Source organism: Ostrea edulis, chromosome 7 (assembly GCF_947568905.1).
Source record: "Ostrea edulis chromosome 7, xbOstEdul1.1, whole genome shotgun sequence".
NCBI lineage: Eukaryota > Metazoa > Mollusca > Bivalvia > Ostreida > Ostreidae > Ostrea > Ostrea edulis.
In genome coordinates this window covers 1549559-1566521 of record NC_079170.1, presented here as the reverse complement: position 1 = coordinate 1566521, position 16963 = coordinate 1549559, and the positions used below count along the sequence as shown (strand labels likewise).

Here is a 16963-nt window from a genome sequence, read left to right as displayed (position 1 = left end):
TGAAATGTGTTTCGTAAATAACCAGCTCTAAGAACAAAGTCAACTATTCTTAAACCAGTTCAGATGCAGTCCTTCCCTTCAGACATCCACCAACGGATTCATCGATGTGTTGAGGAATACTTTGGAGTTTGCATACAATCAACATCGATACCCGTAGACTTCAAAACGATATATGTTTCAATTAAATGCAAAGAAAAAACATTCTTAATCAACCGGGATTAATTTTATTCCAACATCAACCATATTTCATTATAATATAGTTTCAACTAAAGGGACATAAGCCGTATCAGCACGCACTATTTAAAGTTAACATGTACACAAAAGATGGCTGTGTATCTTCTTACGTCAGATTGGGCATTCTGGATGATCCTTAAACCTGAAAAAAAACAGTTTCAGACAATAGTTTTTTATTCGAATGTGAAGATATGCTGTGAATAAGACTTCTTAAAATGACAATAGTCTATGCATTACATTTTGTGATCGTTTCAATCGTGCTTGTTGTCCTCACAAGTAAAATAAATCGTTCTGAATAAATTGTTTTTAAGATAGGTCCTTTCTACATGCATCAAACGCCTCCACGCTAGTTCACTGTGTGAATATGTCGCAGTTGTATTCTCAGTTCCTAAACGTAATGTACCCCGGTTTAAGAGGGAACACGATTGAAGTACTACGCATCCATCTAATCGTCAATCTATGGCCATGATAAACCCTTTTTTCTATAAAACATTGAGACTTACATGGGAGACATATCAAAGTAGCGTCGATTTTCTTTGATCTTGGAGAATTCTTCCATATCCTCTTTGGAGAGAGAGAAATCAAATACCTGCAATAATTCACGTAGAACAATGAAAAAATATATTATCACATGTAAACCTCTGTCATTTATCACGTATCCTGTATTGACCACTTGTGAAAACCGGAAATCAATAACAGTTTCTACTGTGAATTGTAGTTAATTATCTAGTGTTCATACACCCACCTGGGGGATTGCTGTGGCTGACTACCATAGATGGAAAAATAAGAAATGTCAAAGCTACAGATCAGAAAATTGCAATGTTTAACGTAGGCAAATTCGAGATTTTTCAAGACAGAACGTGACTTGCTCGAAGTATCGATACATATTATACAAACATATAAACAGTGTCATCAGATTTCATGAATTTCTTTATAGAATACTCTTAGAAGTAAACTCATCTCGACCTGTACTTTGGACATACTACAGAACCAACCAACCCCGGAAGCTACATGTAACATATACTGTATCATTGTCATAATCCTCTGATAACAAAACTGTTCATACCAGAAATTTACCACAGAATGTATAGTGTCAACAACTGCATCCATACCTGGAAGTTGCTACGGATTCTCTCCGGAGTCACGCTCTTGGGAATCGCAATTATACCTCTCTGTATGAGAAATCGTAGTAAAACCTGCAATACAATAGGAACGATAGGGTTCAGTTACCAGAGGAAAGACTAAGTGAATAGATCGGTTTCAAAGTAAACTGTATGAAGATGTAATTATTATACTCCGATCAGAATGGTATATTGATAACAAAATTGGGGAAGGTCTATTATTAACTAGAACTATATCATTTGCAAACTCTGCATACATCACAACCTTCCGATTTCAGCATATTTTTTAGATTGAACATTACATTCAAATTGTGTTTGTCTCCTTTCCTCAGGTTTTCGTACCTGTGCAGGAGTTTTCCGATATTTTGTGGCTAATGTCTGGACAAGAGGATCTTCCAGGGCGACAGGATCACTCTTCCCCCTCCTGGTAATCAAAAGATAACCCTTCCACAAAATTTGTACATTGTCAAACTATAGAACTCTATAATATTGCAGTTCATCATAATGTATCTATTTTGCCTCTGCAGCGATATCTTCAAAGCATATTTTATCTATTTAAGAATAAGATACAAAGACATATGTTTATCAATGGAAAGAACTTCTTGTCATTGGAAATTAATTTGTTAAATTCAAAGAAAGTGATAGGTATATGCAGAAATACTTGACAACCGTTCACAGGACAGTTGTTTTACAAGAATATTACAAAACTGAATAAATCAATGTCCAGTCCAATATGTTAGGTACTACAGTTCACATTTGATTAACTCAAATTTTATCGTAACCATGGCCAAAGATTGCAGCACCATATGTTGCTTCCAATTTATTCAACGTTGCTTCCAATTTATTCAACATACCAGCGAAACCGGTTACTTTTATAATAGAAAAAAATTGCATCAAAGTCAATTTGGTAGAATCTAAAAGTGCGGCATTAATATATTAAATACAATATACAGATTACGTGAAATAAAATTCATATCCGGAATTTCAAACACAAGGATTCATTTTTGTCAAATACAAATTCCACGTTACGCAGACAACTTTTTTAAAGGATGAATATTAGTACAATATACTCCTGCAACTCTGGACCTTAATGTTTCGTACAAGCCTACATATGTCACCAGTTGAGTGTTAGTAAAAACAATTTAATGTTGCAAGAATTACACATGTGCAGGTCTTCCTGGAGATCCTATTGGGGCATAGGCCGTTACAATTATCCCATGCTCGTTACATCCATCAGCTAACTCCTTCTGTTGTAGGTAAATGTGGCACTCCACCTAGGGGAAAAAATCAGAATAGAAACATCAAACTATTATATTTTTAATACACTTAGGTACATATGAATCGAATTAAACAATTTGGGATTAAATAATCTTGTGTGTTACTTGTGAGTTGAAAATGTATCTAGGTGAATAATTTCATTTTATGGTAGTACCAAACACCTGTAAAATTAGTTTTCGCTTATATTTCCTTAAATTCATTAATCTGATTAATGAATTTCCACAATACTAATATTCAATTGTGTCTTGAACAAACTGAAATAATCCATGGCATGTATTTGGTTTATTCTGAAAAATATGAGAGACATTCAATATCTTAGAGGTTTGGGAATTTAAATCTTGAATGCATTTATTTCATTTACTTATTATCATTATTTCATATTCTTATTTTAATTAACTGTCTAATAAAGTAATGGGTAATTTTTGCTGTGTAGCTAGTTGAGACCTGTTATTTGGGCACATATATAAGCAGACTTCTGCCTTCAGGTATAATGAAGGTCATAGTCATATCTTAAGGTTAAACGTCAAATATGATGACGTCATTAGCCGAATGTGTCATTTCTTTCAATATTAGATTTTCTAAAGTCAAAAATATCTGAAATGCTAGGTTGTATTTCCTTTATCTTACAATTTTTGTATATTTTGTTCATTATGTTCATTTTCCAAAATTTGAACAATACATTTCCTTTGAGATAGTTTGATATTAAAGGTGAAGATAACGAACAGTGATCAATCTAATAACTCCTACAAGCAATACAAAATAGATAGTTGGGCAAACAAGGACCTCTGGACACACCAGAGGTGGGATCAGGTGCCTAGGAGGAGTAAGCAACCCTGTCGACCGGTCACACCCGCCGTGAGCCCTATATCCTGATCAGGTAAACGGAGTTATCCGTAGTCAAAATCAGTGTGCCAAGAACGGCTTAACAATTGGTATGAAACACGTCAGAAAGCATTTGACCCAATGATAGGTTATACTGACAAACTAAATCGTTATAACGACCATAGAATTTGCGAATTTGCTGACTTCAATCGAGACTGTTGAAACCCCTGTACCATCAACTTGTTTGTCAGTAGCTTACCTCGATTTAAAAACTGACTATACGCAGAGCAAGCTCGTGCATATCGAATCAGTTGACAGATATAAACACCATATGCAGGTGATAATGGAATATTGCTACATAAATATGGGAAGTTGATATGTAGCGATTTTACTTTTAAGATTTTCTACTGACGAACCATGAATGTTATATTGTAAATCGCGGTGTACATATATATCAGTCCCAATTTATTTTGTCAAATTTAGCAATGAAATAGGTCAGCTTTATAAAACGTATCAATTTTTGTAAAATCTCTACAGATAATTTTTCCATAGGGCACATTTATATCCCAAAAGTTTAATTCACATTTTTGTAACTGAGGTGTAATACCCTATATTTGAAACTAAGTGGAGAAAAAATGATAGGATAAATTCCGTTTATACCATGCACATTAAGAGGTTTTGTTCATTAGAGAAAACACTAAAAAAAATTGAACCTGAGGAAAATTTTACGTATCTGTTTGGTACTGCCTTAATAACGAAATCCCAATTAACTTACCTGGTTCGTGACGGGTTTGTGTTTTGTCACCTTACAAATCCTTTCAATCTGTGAAATACTGAAGTTGGAAACTCCTATAGATTTGGTTAGATTCAAGTCTACAAGTTCTTCCATTGCCTGTAAAGTGGTCGTTCTACCATATATTTCATTGACGTTAGTTATTTTCATCTTCACACATTATATTTTATCATATAAACTATATTTCATCAAATCACCATTCATACAACATACTTTCCATGTTCCTAGAAGGTCGAATTTGTCCGCAGGTTTCCACATCCCGGTCTCCGTTAATGGGAAAACATTTTCGTCATCCCCATCATACTGTTGATAAGCATGTTGCTCAGTGAGAAAGATCATTTTAAGTCATATAGCATAATCATCAGCTCATTCTATTAAGCAAATTAACATCCACCTTCATTAAAAAGTACAAAACAGACTATTACTACAATCATCATGTTTTTTCGCAGACATTTAGCGCCGTTTTTCAAAATTTGTTGTAGGGAGGACAACAGGAGAAGTTGAGTTCGCAGTTGTGTACAACTTGTTGGCATACAAAACAACCTACTTTGCCAAAACATCTAACTCTTAAATCAGAGGAGAGGATGTGACGAACGTTAACAAAATATATTAAAAACATTAACACCCAACTTTCCTTATATTAAACCGTACGGGGGCAGCGTTCTTCTATCACTACCTGGATACAATTATTCATCACTTCAAGCTTTCATTCTTACCATTCAAAACTACAAGTACTTTTCATACTACTACAAGAACAAGTGTGGAGCCTGTCACCCAACATTCTTTATTTTGCATCTAAAATAACTTATTTTGCTTTTGAAAAATAACGGAAAATGAACTTTGTCAAAAAAGAAGGACGTGTGTCTCTCCCTTTGTCATTTCTACGTGCCTTATGGTAAACTGAGAATTAAAGCAATATTTTGTCCATCATATTATGGAAATGGTGATGCTCCAAAAAAATAAATTAATGCAGATTACCGCTAGTTGTATTGGACTGTGAACGAGATACAGATCTATATATGACAACTGCAGTTTCTTCAGACTCATCTCAATGGATCTTTTCACCAGCTTTGGGTCCATATGAATCATAGGCAACTGAATAATAGTTAAGCATATTTGTTGGAACTGTCTACAATTCATATCACATTCACTTTATCTTTAAATATTTTTTTTCTTTTCTGCCTTGTACTTTACATGATATAATCTTTCCATTATAGAAACGTTAAATACTTTTCCTCATAGATATTTGATTTTGCCTGGGATGTGGAAATGTGACTTGTGCAAGTGTGTGCTTCCATGAAACTGACAAATATCCTATTTAGAATTGACGCTTTTATTTCGTTACCTTAGTCACGATAAACAAATCCTCTCGTTTAACTTTTCCACTATCTATATATTCGTGTAGAACCTCTCCGATGGCGCCTTCATTCTTGTAATTGTAGGCTGTGTCTATGTGTCGGTAGCCGGCATCCAACGCCGCACGGATTGCTGTCTTAACTTCATCTTTTGGACTCTGCATAAAGTATGGTAAGGTTCACAGATATACCTTATATATTTTTACTATCCTCACATTTCATTAACATACTTGTTAGACTACGACTGATCACTCTTATATCCAAAATAAACTGTGATAAAGTATCATTCAATTAAAAACATATCTAATTTACCCGTATCTGTGTAGCAATATCTCATTATCACGAACAGTTAGTCGCATTGTTTAAGAATGAACTGGCGTGCTCAACGTACTAAGATTTTCAACTATTTTTCAATTTTCTTAATTTCATCTTTTTATTTTAATGAAACAGGCGATATAGATAGGTTATACTTGAAATTACGTGTTATTGCTTCCAAAATTCTATTGATATTTGGTACGTTTTTGATAAGAGTCAGTATAAAATAGTTCATGTTTTAAATGTCTTCTATATATCCCAACAGTCTAGCATGCACTTAGCCTTTAAAAAAAATATTGCATCGATAAAGATAATCAAACAATAAATTAACATACCTGATAAGTCCCAAGTCCGATGATTGGCATATTTTTCCCATTGTTTAACTTAAATGTTCGCTCTAGAGACATCATCCTGATGAATTGTGGAGGCTAGGCAACTTTTGGAACCTTTTTCTTACCTTACCTGGCCTTACACTTGTTCTGTAACCTCACCTCTCGTGTTATCATCTAAATTCCTAAATCAATATATCACCTTATCACTGTGTAAACTTTTTCATGTCCTAAAACGCTTACTATTCTTAATGGTTACGTGGGGTTTTTTTAACAAAGTATTACTAATGAGGTTCTGTTATATTTGTATGGAGGTGACAAAAATATTGTCTAGAGTCAAAAATCTTCAAAGGTTTTTGTATCGAGTCAACTGAGAGACATAAACAACATGCACAGAAAATGAAATTTGTTAACTAAATATGGGAGATGGCGATGGAGAAGCTGCAATCATCATCTTTATCATAAAATCGAGTGGTTGGTTTGCCGATAATATTTATGTTTATTAAATTCTAAAAATATGAAGCATTTATGGAAGACTTTGGGGTGTCTTTTATTTCGAGATCGCTGGAATACATTGAATTGATATAAAAATGAAATTAAATATTGTTAGATAAAATATCGTTGATATGTCTGTATGTCGAGTTGAAGGCTACAGCAAGAAATATTTCTATTCTCGTGTAGAAACTTTTGAATAAATTATGCCTCATAAAAAGACACCATCACCAAAGACTACGCCTATATTAACAATGAAGAGATCCAGGGCGATGAATCAAGAGTGCATATATTGTAGTATGACGTCACAATATATAGTTTTTGACAAAACGTTAGAAAATCCTAAACTTCACTTGGATAAAATGAGCAAATTTTGAATGTATTGAGTAACATTAAATTGATATTTGTTGCAGATTATGATGTCCAAACTGTAAAATACATTTCTTGAGTGATTCATGTACATATATTTAAAAATGGAATTGAAATCGTTCAAATTACCCGTTTCCTTAATTTCGACGAAATTACAGTTATATACTACTCAAAATTTGATAAGGATCACTAGGTCATATGTGTGTAATTTACCACTAAAATAACAAAAGACATAAATTTGACCCAGAAACGTGTTTACTGGGGTTATGAATGAAAATTCAAGAACGGCATGAACTTTTATCAATACGGAATGCCTGAAATCTGATAACAACACCAAAAGACATTTCATTACAAAAAGTTAACAGCAAACCAGAGAAAGCATTACACAGTTTTGGGGGATAGTCCATCATTACACTTAGTCGATGAAATGTCAATACCGGGTATGCCTCCCCCCCCCCCTTGCATCAATGACGGCTTGACAACGTCGAGCCATGCTGTCAATAAGCACCCGGATGTTTCCAATGGGAAGGTTGTTCCACTCTTCCATGAGGGCGTTTCCGACCTCTGCCAAAGTCGTGGGTTGTGCTCTGCGGCGTGAAAGGGCAACCTGCAGCATGTTCCATTCATGCTCAATCGGGTTCAAGTCCGGCGAGCGCGCTGGCCAGTCCATACGAACAATTGTCTCCTGCTGAAGGTACTGCTTCACCACCCTGGCGCGATGAGGACGGGCGTTATCATCCATCAAGATGAACTCAGGGCCAACAGCACCAGCGTAGGGGCTGACGTAAACATCGAGGATCCCATCCCGGTACCGCACTCCCGTCATTGTTCCTCTCTCCAGGACATGAAGATCTGTTCTTCCATCCCTGCTGATTCCACTCCAGACCATGATGGAACCACCACTATAACGGTCATGTTCACTGCTGTTGGCATCATGGAAACGTTCACGTTGTCGTCGCCACAGTCGGTGCCTCCTGTCTGTAAAGTCCAAACAATGCCTGGACTCATCGGTGAACAGAACTTGAACCCAATCGTTCTGTGTCCAAGTGACATGATCTTCAGCCCAGTCCAATCGCTCTCGCCGGTGTCGAACAGTCAGAGGGACTCGGACACATGCCCTTCTCGAGTTGAGACCTGCATTGTGAAGCCGACTCCGTATCATCTGAGTGGACCCATTCACCCCTGAGGCGTTCAGGAGGTCGTTACGTAGGCTGGTTGCTGTCCAGAAGGGATGGCGTCGTACCTGAAGAGCCACAAAATGGTCTTGGCGTTGGGTTGTCGACCTCTGACGATCACCCCCATGTCGGTGTGCTACTGTACCAAACGTTTTGCTGTCGGTTCCAGGCCTTGTTTACAAAGCTCTAGCTGACGTTTAGTGCATTTGCAACGTCACGTTGTGAATAGCCGCGTCAAGCATTCCAATACATCTGCCCAGTTGTTCTGTCGTCAGGCGACGCCTTACACGTTGAGGGGGCATTGTGTTGATAAACGTAGTTTAAACTCTCAAGTGAGTTTGAAATTTTAGAAAAAATCAGAAACCGATGTCTGAGTGAAAATCGTGCAATTGTAGCAAAAGCATAAACTGTGATGAGAAACGCATTTCCCATGGCATGATATGCACGTGCAAGTTTGTTGAAGACATTTTTGATTTCACTTTGACACAATATTCCCAGTTATGCAGTTATTAATTTTTTAAACAGAAAAATATCTATGATCCTTATCAAATTTTGAGTAGTATATATTTGCGATGAGCATTTTGCAAGAAATTTGAATGATTTTGAGTGATTAGGTGTTTATATTTTAAAATTCGTATTTTCCTAGCTCTACTATCACTTTTATATTCTTCCCTGAATTCTGTGCTAGGAATGTTTCACTTCAATTGAAAAGAAATTAATTCTGTGTAGGTACACCAGTAGCTAAGGTATTTATATGAATGTACCCATTAGAAAATGCATAGCCATGTACATGAAAATAAATACATCTTTTTTTAAACTTGGTCTAAATCAGTAAAATTTAGGTTGATAACGCATCCATTCACTGTGACGAGGAACGCTTTGGAGTTCAAAAATCGACATCAGTTGCTATAGTAATATTTCAATGAAATGCAGAGAAAAACACTTTTGTGTACCGGTATTTATTTCATATCAAAGAAAGCAACTTCAACATAAGAGACATAAGTCATACATTATATATAACATGAATACAAAGTTAACTCTGTGTGTTCTCACAAATTTCAAAATGGGCATTCTGGATGACCTTGGAACCTGAAAACATAATCTTTTGATATTTAATATAAATTCCAACATGAAAAAGTTAGATTTAGGTATTCGTAATAAAATGTTGTGAATACTAAGGTTAAAAAACAAAACATTGTGTAACTCGTTATTGGTGTCACTACAAATCAAAACGATCTGTCTGAACCGGAATTCTTTCTTCATGAACATTTTATATTCTCTCTGCGAAATGTACCCCCCCCCCCCACTTTATCAGAGATAACAGTCAATAAACTATCCATTTAATTATAATAAATTACCATAGTAAATTAACATGCGGCTTACATGAAAGACGTATCAAAGTAGCGTCGATTTTCTTTGATCTTGTAGAAGTCCTCCATATCCTCTTTGGAGAGAGAAAAATCAAACACCTGCAATAATTCACGTAGAACAATGGAAAAATATATTATAACATGTAAATCTCTGTCATTTACCAAATATCCTGTATTGACCACTCGTGAAAACCGGAAATGAATAACAGTTTCTACGGTGAATAGTAGCTTATTGGAGAGAGAGAAATTAAATACCTGGAATAATTCAGGTAGAACAATTGAAGCATATGTCATTGAATGTAAATCTTTATCATGAAAGGTGAAGATAACGAACAGTGATCAATCTCATAAGTTATCCGTTGTCATATCAATGTGCCAAGAACGGTCTATGATTTGTCTCTTTCATTTGTCCCAGCTTGTCAAAACTGGAATAACTAATATACTTCTTCTGAATACTCCTATCAACTCGTTTGTACCTGAACATAATAGAGTTATGAATAACTACACTAAACGGATAAGTCCGTTTACCTGATCAGGATATAGGGCTCACGGCGGATGTGACAGGTCGACAAGGGATGCTTACTCCTCCTATGCACCTGATCCCACCTCTGGTATGTCCAGGGGTCCGTATTTACCCAACTATCTATATTGTATTGCTTATAGGAGTTATGAGATTGATCACTGTTCGTTATCTTCACCTTTCATGCTTTCGACAGTTATATCAATTTTATTTTAAACCAAACTCTTAGTTAGGAGTTAAGCTATCAAATTTTTAATCTCAAATGTATTGAGCAAACGCTTTACCACTGCCCGTTGATGTGATAAAGCTGTGTCAACAAAGTCATTCACACCTTATTGTTACAACAGATTGCACGATGCCAACGACATCCATACCTGAATATTACTGAGGATTCTCTCCGGGGTCACACTCTTGGGAATCACAATTATACCTCTCTGCATGAGAAATCGTAGCAAAACCTGCAATACAGTATGAATGAAACGGTAAGAATGATAAATAATCTGGTCACTTTCAAAATACCTGTATGAATATGAAATAAAAAGTCTTCAAACCTATCGTTATGAATATCAGAATATCACTACACCGGTTACTGTAGCCTAGTGGACCGCCGCGGTGGCCGAGAGGTTTGAGCGTTCGCCCCGCATGCGGAAGACCGGGGTTCGAATCCCGGCCGCGACAGACCTAAGTCATTAAAACAGGTAGTGACAGTTCAATCGCCAAACGCTCGGCATCAGGTGTGAATGGCACGGGTCCTCATGGACGACCTTAAAAACGGATGACCCGTGTCACAGTAGGTGTGGCACGCTAAATAACCCTCAGTGCTCAATGGCCATAAGCGCCGAGCATAGGCCTAAATTTGAAGCCCTTCACCTGTCATGCTGACGTCTCCATATGAGTGAAAATTCTCGAGTGAGACGTTAAGCAAGAAACAATCAAACAATCAATCAATCATATAACCTAGTGGTGATAGCAGTTGCGTAGCAACCAGAAGGCCCAGATCAAATTCTCGATCCCGGCGCCTCCTCTAACTTCAGACGATTATCATTTATTTATAAAGCTCTTGAACTAGGAACAGTCGATTATATGTAATTTGCATCGTCAATCTCATATTTTACTATGACCTGTTTTATATTCATATCAAGCAAACTTTATTCAAAAACTTCTCCGTAAGGAGAAAAAAACCTCTTGCTGTGGTCTTCAATTTGACATTTAGATATATCGACGACGTTTTATCTATTACCGATGCTAATTTTCATTTATATGTCGATTCTATATATCTTAATGAACTTGAAATAAAAGACGCCACAGAACCGTCCACGTCTGCTTCATATTAGATATTTTATTGTAAATAGATTTTACAGCAAACTACCGACTCAACTTTACGATAAAAGGGATTATTTCAGCTTCTCCATCGTCAACATCCCATATTTTTGTAGCAATACCCCATCATCACCTGCATTTGGTGTTTATATCTCTCAACTGATTCGATACACAAGAGCTTGTTCTGCGTATGATCTGTTTTTAAATCGAGACAGGCTACTGACAAAAAAGTTGATGATGTAGAGCTCGCAACAGTTTCGTTTAAAGTCAGCATTGTGTAAATCCTATGGTCGTTATAACAATTTAGTTTGCCAATAAAACCTATCATTGGGTCAAATGCTGTCTGACGTTTCATACCGATTGTTAGGCTGTTCTTGGCACACTTATTTTGACTATTGATAACTCCGTTTACCTGAGCAGGATATAGAGCTCATGGGCAATCTGATCCAACTTCTGGTATATCCAAAGGTCCGTATTTGTCCAACTATTTATTTTGTATTGCGTATAGGAGTTATGAGATTGATTACTGTTCGTTTTCTTCACCTTTCATTATACTATCGTATTTACATCTGCTAGATATCTTTGTAAGAATTGACCGTTTATTTTCAACTTTGTAGTTATTATGCATGTTCAATTCGTTAAAATGCTATAGGAAGTAAAACTTACACCGTACCAATTTTGATGCACCAGATGCGTATTTCGACAAATAATGTCTCTTCAGTGATGCTCAACCGAAATGTTTGAAATCCGATGTGTCTTTCGCAATTGAAAAAAAATGGTATTCCTTCGCCAAACACCTGGCATTAGAAGTGAATTCATGGGTCTTTCAGTTATCCCTTAAAAGCGCATTGGTTTAACATTGCATTTTGAACAGATATTCTCTTTAATATAATCTAAAATATACTATCATGTGTTCCTTAGCTTTTGTACCTGCGCGGGAGTTTTCCCATACTTCTGAGCTAATTTCTGGACAAGAGGATCTTCCAGAGCGAGACCATTCCCCTTTCCCCTTCTAATGATAAAAAGCAAAACATTTTCTGCTCAAACTATACAAGTGTTCATGTTTAGACAAATACATCTCCCCCTATTCAAATTTCTTTGAACGATGAAAATGAATTATTCAACATTTGTATGCAACCCAACTGAAATATCTGATGACTTGTTTTCATTATAATAGATAAGTGTCATTGGTGGTATGATAACAGATCATTTTGTGATGCACAACTTACGCATGTGCTGCAGCCGATCCTGGAGATCCAATGGGAGCATAAGCCGTGATTGTTACTGCATGCTTTTTACATGCCTCCAATAACTCTTTCTGCTGTAGATAAATATGACATTCCACCTATGAAAAAGGAAAGGATAGAAAATATAGCAGATTTAGATTTAAATTATGTTAAGACAATATTGTTTTTTTGTTGATACTACGGGATCTGATTAATGTTACTTGAGAAATGAACATTTTGCATGTGAACCTTTGAATCTTAATAACATTACCATGATGAGGCTATTAAAATCTATGATAACCTACTTGATTAGTGACAGGTTTGTGTTTGGCCACTTTACAAATCCTTTCAATCTGTGAAATACTGAAGTTGGAAACTCCTATGGATTTGGTCAGATCCAAATCGACCAGTTCTTCCATTGCCTATAAAGTAGCTGCTTTGTGATCGATTTTCTAAAGTTTGTTTAGTTTTCCAAATAATGAAAATCTTACATATCTTTTTTTTAATGAGGAGCCATATAGCATACCTTCCATGTTCCTAGAAGGTCGAATTTGTCGGCAGCTTTCCAGATTCCAGTCTCAGTTAAAGGAAATACGTTTTCATCATCCCCATCGTACTGTCAAATAACATATTGATTGGTAAGAACGATCTCCTTAGTTACAAATTCCATAACATCATTTCGGCAATTTCAAACACATTGACGACACAGGTCAAATTTGTCCTTTGCAGTTATTTATTGTAATTGTCACCAAAAGTATAATTCAATACCCTGTGCATCATTTTATGATAGTTTGTAATAAAAACATATACTCAGATTACCGCTAGTTGTATTGGACTGTGAACGAGATACAGATCTATATATGACAACTGCAGTTTCTTCAGACTCATCTCAATGGATCTTTTAACCAGCTTTGGGTCCATATGAATCATTGGCAACTGAATAATGTACATGTTATTGCACTCTAATAATAGCTAAAAAGATTCATTAGAAAAAAGAAAAACAAATTTTGTATATTTAGATACTTTGCATTTCTTTCTCTTGAAATTGACGGTAAGCATAAATCATTATGCATATCTCGAATATGCCTTTTCATCTCATTAACCTACGCAATCATCTTGATAGATATAACTTAAATTACACTTAGAAAGTAAAACTCGATTTATATGCCATTGACACAGACGTCGATGATATTAACAAACAGCAATTTAAAGAATTGTATTAGGTTACCTTAGTAACGATAAACAAATCCTCTCGTTTAACTTTTCCACTATCTATGTATTCGTGTAGAACCTCTCCGATGGCGCCTTCATTCTTGTAATTGTAGGCTGTGTCTATGTGTCGGTAGCCGGCATCCAACGCCGCACGGACGGCTGTGCGAACTTTGTCTCTAGGACTCTGCATAAAATGTGACAACATACACATGAAGCCTGAAGATAACTAACAGTGATCAATCTCATAACAGTTTTATGCTTCGATATCGCAATCCTGCACTACAATTGTTTGTCGATCTTGCAGACAATTAATTCGTTTATTTTTAATAATATCGATGTTTTTATATTCCATTCAAAACATATAATTATCTTACACAGCTTAACCACTACTCCAGGACGTATAGAACTAATGTAAGAAAAGTCTCCTGTAAGACTGAAAGGAGTATGCAGTTTGTGGTGCCAAAATAGTTATGCTCTTATATTGTGATATCTAAATAAGTGTCCTTTCCGTTGGTGATAAATGCAAGGTGAAGATAACGAACAGTGAACAATTTCATAACTCCTATAAGCAATACAAAATAGATAGTTGGGCAAACACGGACCCCTGGACACACCAGAGGTGGGATCAGGTGCCTACGAGGAGTAAGTATCCCCTGTTGACCGGTCACACCCGCCGTGAGCCCTATATCCTGATCAGGTAAACGGAGTTATCCGCAGTCAAAATCAGTGTGCCAAGAACGGCTTAACAATCGGTATGAAACACGTCAGACAGCATTTGACCCAATGTGAGGTTGTATTGACGAACTAGATCGTTATAACGACCATAGAATTTGCAAAATGCTGACTTCAATCGAGACTCTTCATTTCTGATATTTAGATAGTCGTCCTCTCTACCGGTGAAATCCAAAAGCCTATCATCTGGACTCGGTGATTCTTAGATAAGTATCCCCTTCTTTATTGATGACCATCCTTGTGATACTTAGATATTAGTAAATAACCATCTTCACTACATATATTTGAATGACTATCCTTTCCGTTTGTGATGCCAAACAACATCCCCTGTGTTTGTGATACTAAGATAATTATTCTTTCTATGGCGATACCCAAATATATAAGCTGACATTTGGTGGTATCTAATTAAATCTCTTCATTAGTGAAACTCAAGGACCAAATCTGTGTCTCTGCACCCAGATAGATACCATCTTCGTTGGTTATACCTGTCCTCTACTGACATAACAATTCTTTCCAAAAACGATGCATTTCAATTCAAGTAACTTAAATACCTGTTCACCAAACCGAAACCGACAAATAATCAAGAGGATTGAAAACGACGGTGGCGCCGGTAAAAAGCACGTTTATGAGAAACAAGAACTTCATCCATAATAGGCCAAATTCAAAATGAATAACTAGACATGACTTCCAATGTCATTAACAAATTATAAATGTGTTAGGAGGCTTATATTTCAAGATGATCAACTTGTACCTGATTATGTTTTAAGTGATGAGTCAGCTGTAATCAATGTTTAAAATTTCAAAATTTATCTGTGAACACTGGTAATGATTATTAATATCATGTGGGAAATAACGTTCTTATTGGATATACTCGCATATTTGGTATGTGTTTTCATTTCCTGACAACATGATAAGGATGAACTGCACTTTAACACGTTCTTTCGAATAGGTATAGCAACTGAATTGGAGTGTTCTCCACGTGTTTTGTATCTCAGTGAATAGGAACGGCAACAAGCTCTCGATACATATACCAGTACAAATGGGAATTATGTAACATTTACAGGTTAACAACTCGAATGCTTACGATAAGCTTTCTTATTAAGAACAAAATGTCTATCGTGGTACATCTATGCATTATATATGTACATGATAAACAGATTCTTAGAGCAGATAAGCCCCTAGTCCAATAACAAAACAATAAACATATATACAAAGCAGATATGTCCCGGGTCCCCAATAACAATACAATACACAAATACACACCAGATATGTTCCTAGTCCGATGATGGGTATGCTCTGTCCATTATTAAGCTTAAGAGTTCGCTCTAAAGCAGTCATCCTGATGAATGTGTGCACGTTGTGCAAACTAAAGGGATATGAATGAACAGGAACTTTCTTTTCTTTTCTAAGTATTAACAAAATACAAGTACACTGTGTATGATTCACCATGCAGGCTATTCAGGTTACACACAGTTCTAGATCTGCATTAAATATCTTTACAGATCTGCATTAATCGGTCAAAAAAATATCTCTACAGATCTGCATTAATAGGTCAAAAGAATATCTCTACAGATCTGTATTAATCGGTCAAAAGAATATCTCTACAGATCTGCATTAATCGGTCAAAAGAATATCTCTACAGATCTGCATTAATCGGTCAAAAGAATATCTCTACAACTATAACGACAAGTATACAGAATAGTCTAATAGAATGTTTTTGTCGTCTGCTGTGTAAGATTTCAGTGTATATTCCGCGCATATTGATGTTTACATGCGTGACTTCCCTACTTAGTCTTTGTGTAGATATCAAGAGGTGCGTGTGTACGTAAGATTTTCTGCACAGCTGTAATCATCGCTTTCCATGAGATTGTGAGATATATTCACTATCTCTTCCTTCCCTTTCCTTTTCATGTTCAAGCTAAAATGTTTTAACTCTTGTCTGTATATCGGTTTGTTCTAGTAAAAAGAAACAAGTTTTAGATAACGTTAGCTATATCCATTAGCATTTATAGGAAATGGGTAAGATGTGTATTACATAACCTCAGGCCAAAGGTCAAAGGTCGAGTCCACTGTTATATTTTACAGGGTGTAGGAGGAGTGCAACAATTACTGTACCAATGTAAATGGAAAGGTAAACTCGAATTGTGTGTAAACTAATAAATCATGTTTAATCTATTTTCATCAAGTTAAAACTGTATACATTTTACACTCCTACTTAAAATGACCAAACTCAATAAACAAACTCACCTAACTTACTTGCTGTGTTAGGGATTCGATCACCTTATTTGCCCTTTCAATCT

The 16963-nt window shown here is 36.0% G+C and overlaps 1 protein-coding gene across 1 annotated transcript; it reads right to left on the bottom strand.

The window, feature by feature from the left end:
• Positions 1-201: 201 nt before the first annotated feature.
• On the bottom strand, positions 202-16130 carry LOC130047623 (aldo-keto reductase family 1 member D1-like). Its single transcript, XM_056142998.1, has 16 exons — positions 15927-16130; positions 13948-14115; positions 13539-13655; positions 13246-13335; positions 13025-13141; positions 12723-12838; positions 12424-12502; positions 5594-5761; positions 5227-5343; positions 4462-4551; positions 4231-4347; positions 2517-2629; positions 1698-1779; positions 1347-1430; positions 738-823; positions 202-376 (listed from the first exon to the last, which is right to left on the bottom strand). The coding sequence occupies exons 1-16, from the start codon at positions 16110-16112 to the stop codon at positions 346-348; spliced, it is 1761 nt and encodes a 586-aa protein (XP_055998973.1). The 5' UTR covers positions 16113-16130; the 3' UTR covers positions 202-345.
• Positions 16131-16963: the final 833 nt, after the last annotated feature.